At 34.2% G+C, this 8,404-nt stretch overlaps 1 protein-coding gene across 1 annotated transcript; it reads left to right on the top strand.

The window, feature by feature from the left end:
- Nucleotides 1-6,695: 6,695 nt before the first annotated feature.
- LOC143569044 (zinc finger protein ZAT11-like) lies at nucleotides 6,696-7,253 on the top strand. The gene has a single exon (XM_077055049.1). The coding sequence runs from the start codon at nucleotides 6,781-6,783 to the stop codon at nucleotides 7,225-7,227; it is 447 nt and encodes a 148-aa protein (XP_076911164.1). The 5' UTR covers nucleotides 6,696-6,780; the 3' UTR covers nucleotides 7,228-7,253.
- Nucleotides 7,254-8,404: the final 1,151 nt, after the last annotated feature.

Raw genomic sequence — 8,404 nt, 5'->3', positions numbered from 1 at the left:
TCAATTTGAGTTAATATAATTCATATTAAGGATTTTTGAGACAAATGAAACCTATATTTCAATTTTCTTTGTTTGAAGTTCACTTGCATTAAAGCATCTCTGGTGGTCGTCTGACAAACCGTTTGGAAATCGAACGCGAGCCTTGTTGAATGATTGTAACATCCTACTTTTAATAATAATACATAAAAGAATTTCGATTACTTAATAGTGCGTTATTATTTAGTTAAGTTAAAAAATAATATAGTGTGAGCTTGGACAATAAAAGATAGAATAAGGGATGGTAATGAGCATTAGGTCCATAGGCTTAGGGGGTATATAAACACCCTAAAACCCTAAAGCTCTCATTTCCAACATCCAGCCTCCAAAACACACTAAAAAAACACACACAAACACTCCTCTTTCGTTTCGGCTCATATCCGAATCCGAACAAAGAAGATTTTGTGTTAGATCTTCGTCAAACAACAAGAAACACGTCTAGATTCACGTGTTCAATCAGACTTGAAGCAAGAAGTAGCCCAAAAAGGCGTTTTTGGTTAAAGGTTAAGTTTTTAAGATCGGTTTGCCCTAGGATTTGATTCTAAGGCAAATCAGGCCTTATTATGTAAGAAAAATGTAAACTTGAACGTAAATAAGATGTTTGGAATGAAACACAACAAATGAGTGACGTTTGGACCGTGTTAGAGTGAGAAAATAAAGTTGTTATGGCCCGAAACTCGTTTTACCATTAAAACATGCATAATGGGATTTAAGAATGTGATTAGGAAGAAAAGACACGAAAAACCATGTTTGAATCGAGTTTTAGAGAAACTTGATTCGTTTGGAGATAAAACGAATCGAAACAAATCGAATGGAAACGAATCGAATCGAATTGAAACTAGATTCCATTGGATTTCAGACTCGATTTGATTGGATTTAAGACTCGATTCAATTGGATTTCAGATTCAATTGGAATTTCAGACTCGATTCGATAGGAACTTCAAACTCGATTCGATTGGAATTTCATACTCGATTCGATTGGAATTTAGACTCGATTCGATTGAAATTCAGACTCAATTAGATTGGAATTGACTAGACCTAGAATCATGGAAAGTCATTGTTCTAATGAATTTCTAGTAAATGACTATTAATGAAAATAATTTTTTTTCAAGTTGACCCCAGACAGGGTCTCTGCCCCTTGGACCCTGCTAGGGGTTTGACTAACCTATAATTATTACACAGTTAGCCGTGCACAGCTGAGGATAAGTATTTCATTTAACTCTATAGAAAAAGCTCTATAGAACGTAAGCATAGTTGTGTATGTATTATGTAAGTTAAAGAAAGATTGAAAGAAAGAATGAATAAATGTATGCATGGAAGCAAAGTAAACATGTTAAGTATGTAATATGTACCCTCGGGTATGTGTGTATATATATATATATGTGTGTGTGTGTGTGAGTATGTAAATGTGTTGTATGTTGTCTGATTAAATAGAACTCACTCAGCGTAACTGACTTTTAGTATGCACGCAAGTGAGTAGAATGAGACAGCTGGCTTGAAGAATGACACATGGCAGGTGAATAAAGAAGCTGGTATCTGAAGACCAAAATTTATGATGTTTGAGCTTAAAGGCATGTTTTATATTGTATAAATTCTAGGACTTATGTAATGAGTGGTTGACCTTTTAATTATTCCGCGAAAATTTTTAATTAACTTTGATATTTAGAACTGCGTTAATGAGTGAATTCAACGCTAAAGTATGGCACCGGGATCGAGGCCTTACAAAGATCGAGAGAAGAGAGAGAGAATGGCTTTTGTTCAGATTTCACGGACGTCCGAAAATGTTATGAAGGTGGGAGTTACAGAGGAGAGAGAGGAGAGGAGGAGGAAATGAAGAGATAAGTATAACTTTAATGGTTAGCGTTGGAGAGTTGATTACATGCAGTTTTAATGGTTAATGTTGGTGGATGGTTGCCAGTAAAGATGCTTTAATGGTTGGTGTTGGAGAGTTGATTACGTGGAGTCTTACTAGTTAACGAGGAGTGGAAAGAGTGAAACTTTTGAGAGAAAAAATTGAGATATTATACTGAATTAGTAAGAATAAAAAACATAAACTAACTAGCTAATCATGATTTTACATCTTAAATAAATGGATAAATTACTTAAATCAAAGAATTACACGTTTTCAATATAAAAGGAAACAATTAAAAGTTGCTACATTAAGGAAAAATTATTGGCTTAGAAAAATTGGAATTTGAAGTGATGAACTTAAAGTTTTTTTTAGGGACAATTTCATATATACCCTTAAAAATATTGTAAATGTCATATATACCCATGTAAAATTAAAAATATCATATGTGTCCTTGCAAAGTTATTAATATATCATATATACCAAATTCATTAAAAAATTAAAAAAATGACCATATTACTCTTGTTTGATTAGACTCGATAAAAGATTTATAACGTATACCATCTGACGCGATAAATATTTGAATGGTTTGCAATTTCGAAGAAGTGACGAGAGACGTTTTGGTTGTCGTTAAATGTGAGAAAAGTTGATTAAAACTATAATAATAACATAGGGTATAAACACATTATGTAATGGGAAGGGGTAGAATGGTCTATTCGTTACAAATGAGCATATATGAAAGTTAGTTTTTTTTTTAAATAACGATGGAATGGTCATTTATTAAATTATTGTTGATGATCAGGGGTATTTACGATACTTTAACTGTTTTAAAAGGACATATATGATATTTTAATTACTTTGTAAGAACATATATGATATTTCAAAATTTGCTTGGATACGTATGATATTTATAATGTTTGTAAGGGTATATATGAAATTAACCCTTTTTTTATAAAGGATATTGGAATTTACAATGGAATAGAATGTATAATAAAATGAATTGAATTATTGTAATAACTCGGACTTTTCGGAACTTATAAACCCGACCCGTTTCGGTGTTAGGTCATTTTATTAAATAATATTTCGTTTATCGAGGAGATTGAATTATTAATATATTATTATTTTTAATTATTTACATCAATCAATCAATCAATCATGCCCAGTAAAATCCCACCGACAGCAAAGCTATAAGTAGGGTCTGGGGAGGGTGGGATGTAGGCACACCGTACCTCCATCCAATGGAATGAAGAGGTGGCTTCCAGAAAGACCCTCGGCTCTAAGTATTTACATATATTATATATTTATTAAACCTTTTTGACAAAACCAACCCCAATTAAACCATTGTATCCATCTTTAAACCTCAAGGGGTTAAAATGAAATATTGATATAACAAATTTACAAAATCAAGTACCCTGACCCGTTAACCCTTTTGATTAACTCATATAGCAACCCATAACCCGTTTACGTTCCTTGAACAACAATCCTCGTTCTAATAAAGGAATTGATTAAGGCAGATCATTCTTAGGCCTATTACGAGCTTGCCGACTCAATTAATTAGGAAAAAATAACCCGATTGATTCGTATTGCTTATTTTAAACGAACCGTCATAAACCCGTATTTTTGATACACATTAAAACGATCTTAATAATTCGATTAAATCTGTAAACACAACCTCATAACCTTCTCCGTCAATAACCCCATAACCAATTTCTTGTTCGTTGCTGCTTGTATCGGAATCTGCAGCCATGCCTTGCCGTCGTCTGTCTATGAAATTAACCCACTTTTAATCATCGTATCAGGTAATGAATTACACGATTTCGATCGCCTTAAACTGTAATACAATAACCCTAATGTTAATTGGATCAACAGTTAACGGTTTGATTGATTTAGATTTTAGGGTTTATCAACTGGATTGGGTTTTACATGTTATAAGATAATTAAATTCGTTTTCATGTAATTTACAGCTTGGCTGGGTGGCTGTGTTTGCGTTATTGAGTTTCTGGCTGGAGGGCGCGGGTTCGAGTCCCTCCAGCAGCGTATTTTTTAATTTAATTTGTTTTATATTATGGCAATCTTTTTAATCACTTAAATCATATTAATAATATTGCAAGTATTATGATTAAATAATATTTTGTTAAAAACCGACATGTTAACTAGTCACGTTTCCGAACCTTGGTTAAATACCACGCATGTGTGTGTGTATATACATGCGTGTGTGTGTATATATATGTATGTAATAGATATTAAATTATAAAAGGTTTTAGTATTAAAATACTTTAAAAGGATTTTTTTTATTTATATATATATTTCATCTCGTATGTTTACGTATTAAGAAAAAATAGAGTTTACATAATTATTAAAAGATCATATTTTGTATAAATATTTATTTAAGTAATTATTAATTAAAATATACCATTTATTAAAGAAATAATAAATCTCTGTAATATTTAACTTTAGAAAGAGCACTCGATCATCAAATTTCAAACCTTTACTTAGTTTTAGACTCTTTATTCAATTCGTATTTATTCCGCAACTATTGTTACTTAGGATTTCTCGTCGACAACTTCCTAAGAGCGTGATTCTTGTTTACTACCGTTCTTACCGCATTCGTTTATCTCTTGCTTATTTAACAAGGTGAGTACCACATTCCCCTATTTTACCGCTTTCAACGTTTTGGGGACATATGCGTAAATATATTTCTCATTATATACTTACACTTAAAACTGCAACTTTGTCTTATGTGTTAACAACTTATACCTTACTTGTTTACGTGCTTATTTGCTTTGTATGCTTTCGCATTCGGAGAGGTCCAACATAATCTCAGTCTAGTATGATCATACGCCAGTCGTTATAGCCTTGTGCTTCTCGACATCTCAATTATACTTTATACTTGCTCATTTGGTTATTTTGTTATTCTCATATGACTTGTTGTAGCTACATATTTTCGTTATATATACTATATGTACAACTAAACTGGTGTGTTGCTCACTCAACATGTGTTGTTGACAAAATTTTATTTTATACGCATATGCAGGTTATCGCTTGAATTAGTTGCAAGACTTTGTGAAGATTTAGTGAAGAATTATGTTAGGAAAGATAAAATCAATAATTAAATTTGTGTTTATTGTTTGTTTAATGAGTTGTATTTTGTATTTGATTTATTTGGAAATTGAATAAAATTAATAGATATTGTCATATAAATATTGCATGATAGTACCTTGAGAGCTGTGGCAATCAGTTCGCGCCCCGACATTTCCGCCGTAGGTTGGGGTGTGACAATTTTACCAATATGTTGTCATGTTGGTAACACATGTAAAAAAAATTATTATTTTATATTGTTTGACGGGCAGGAAAAGACGAATACAAAAAATATAAAAGAAATAAATAGTCCTTTCTTAAAGAAAAGAAAACTTACAAAAATGAAAAAAAATGCTTTTTGTGGCGGCAACTTCGATGACAGAGGTGGTGATCAAGTGGTGGGTGTGGTGGTAACAGTAGTCGTGATGACGATGATGGTTGTTGTGGTGATTGTGATGGTGATGGACTGATGGCGGCGGCGAGCAAGGGCGAAGCTTCATTGGGGGCGAGGGTGGCCCCGACCCTCTGTTTTTTGCGCAGTAGTGTAAATTGACCATTTTTCGCCCGAAAATTTGTATACATAGTGTAAATTTACCTGTATTCTGTCCAAAATTTGAGCCCCCCCCAATGTTTTTTAAATTCATTTTGAGTCCCCCCCCCCCCCGACGAACTCGTCCAAGCTTCGCCACTGGCGACGAGATGACGATGGTGGTGGTCAATTGGTTGCATCGGCAATGGTGATGGGTAACTGAACTTATAGAAGTGGGTCAAGAGCCATCCCCAGTCACCACTACCGCCGTCACCACCATCGCGGCCGCTATCGCCACCATCCCCACCCACACCACCATCACCATTATCGCCGCCACCACCATTTCCATCATCGCCATCAACACCACTACCACTTTATCACCATTACAGTCACCGTTATTACTGCCACCACCACTGTCAACATTGTTACCACCAACACCACCGCCTAATCGCCACCATCGTCACTAACGCTGCTGCCACCCCCATCATCATTAACAATTTTTTTACTTTGGTAAATTTTCTTATTGACGAGACAAATGTATTTTGTTATTTGCATTTCATTCGTTCTTCAGTACCTACTTGCCAAACTATAAAAGTAATGATTCAATTCATTTCTTTACCCATTCTTTTCATTTCATTCACTTGTCCATTACACTACTTCATACTATACTAATTGTTGCACTTGCTTGATCAAGTTAAATAATGTTTGGCAAATTATATAGGTTTATTGGATTTTATATTCTATGAATATAATCAGGTATATTATATAACACTTAGAATAACTAAAAAAAATCATGTTGGGAATAATTCAAGAGTTCATTTTGATTACATTCTTGGTCATCCGACATGTTTTAACCAGAATTGCATCAATCAATAACACAAGAGTACAGGGTTGTCCTTTAAAAGTAAATTCAATTCATACATGACCTTTTTGAATAATCAAAACTAGACATCCATCCTTAACCATTTCTATTTTCTTATAACTTGCCATATGTGTTTGAAAGCTTAATCTAAGTCCTTTTCTTTCTACTTAAATTAAACCCTTCTTTGACTCAAAAGTTAAATTTCAAAATCAAAATTCTAGAAATACATGCAAAAGAAGTCAAAGTTTGATCATAGCTGACGTCACCCGGCCCAACCACCTTCTAGTCTGCATGAAATCACTTTCATAAATGCGTGTTCCTAGTATCAACATACCATATATATGTCTACACACGGCAATAAAGTCCAAACAGTTTACCAAATAACCATTTCACTCTTTCATAATAATATTATAACTTTCCGGTGACATGAAGAGAACCTGGGATGATGATCGAGAGATTGAAAATTTAGCAATGGCTAACTGTGCAATACTCCTCAATCGGTCCGGTGGTTCGGGCAAGGTTTTCCATTGTAAGACATGCAACAGGCAGTTCTCTTCGTTTCAAGCGCTAGGCGGTCATCGTACTAGCCACAAGAAGGTTAAACCACGGGTTTATGAGTTGCCGCCAAAGGCTAAGCATGAATGTTCCATCTGTGGTATGGAGTTTGAGATTGGGCAGGCGTTGGGTGGTCACATGCGGCGCCACCGTGACTATCAGCCGGAGAAGAGTGTTCCGGCGAAAGAGACGGTGGCTAATGAGGCGGTGGATGGCGGTGGCCGGAGGGGGTTGTGTATGGATTTGAATTTGACACCGTTTCAGAATGAGTTGAAAATGTGGAGTCGGGGTGCAAGTACGGCGGGAATTGCGATTTAGGATTTGGTCACCTTTTTTGTGAATTTTTTTTTTTTTTTTACTTTTTGTGTGTTTAATAATTTAATTTGTTTTTTCTTTAGTTGTGAGGATTGTATATATGTAGGCTGTTTGATGTAAAAATGAAAATATATATATATATATATATATATATATATATATATATATATATATATATATGTAGTTTAGGATATAAGGCATGGATTGAAGGTAATAATTTCTTACACTATTTAAAACACAACACAAAAATAAACAATTCGGGTTGGCAAATATGATAAGCTTTTTTAAAAACGTAAATCCGAATACAACCGGTTTAATGGATGGGTAAACTTGAACACGATCTACTTAATGAATGAGTCGACATGCATGTTAACTTGTTTGAAGGTTTTCAAAAGGTTCATATTTGAATTTTAGAGAGAACAATTGTTAATTCATTTATCATTGGTGCCAATTTTTTTTTTTTTTTAAATAATAAAACTATACATAAATTTGATATTAAAAAAAAAAATTTAGGTGAAATTAGTAAAAAAAACATAGATATTACATCAACATAGCAGGTAGGCGGGCAACAAGCTGCGCCGCCACCCCTTTCTGAATTGCAAACCCTAACCTGCTAAAGACATACCCCTGCCCCTTTGAAGTCGACACATTGCTATGCACAACCCGTTGGACCCTGGTTAGGAAACGGATAGCTTCCGGTGCCAAGGAGCCAAAGGTATCAAAAGCCAAAGGGACAAAAACTTGTTGGTGCCAATTAAAAAGAAAATTTCGGTTACGGGCTTCTTTCATATACACCCTTCAGGAAATTAATCTCTAGTATACCTAGCAAACTAGTACTGAGACCGCTATTCTGTTTGATGTTTGTTTAAATGAATAGACAATGGAATGAAATAAATTACTAACATTCCTTTATTTTTTTGATTAATATATGGAAATGAAATGAATCATATCTTTGTGTTATTTGATTGGCTGGAAAATACAAATAAAAGGAATATACATGAAAAACTATTCATGTCTGTATATAAAAAAAACTACCAAACTAAAAAAATGGTAACAACGGTAGTGGTTGTAGCAAAGGCAGTGACAATGGTGGTGGTGGTGGTGGTGGTGGTGGTGGTGTTGAATGTTAGAAATCAAGGAGAACGAGGGAAAGGTCGAACGCTAAAAAAGAGCCTGAAGC

The sequence above is a fragment of the Bidens hawaiensis genome, unplaced genomic scaffold, assembly GCF_021521415.1.
Source record: "Bidens hawaiensis isolate Kalapana, Puna unplaced genomic scaffold, B.hawaiensis_p1.1 tig00024294_1, whole genome shotgun sequence".
NCBI lineage: Eukaryota > Viridiplantae > Streptophyta > Magnoliopsida > Asterales > Asteraceae > Bidens > Bidens hawaiensis.
The sequence above is the reverse complement of the archived record's forward strand: the minus strand, read 5'-3'. Positions and strand labels throughout refer to the sequence as shown.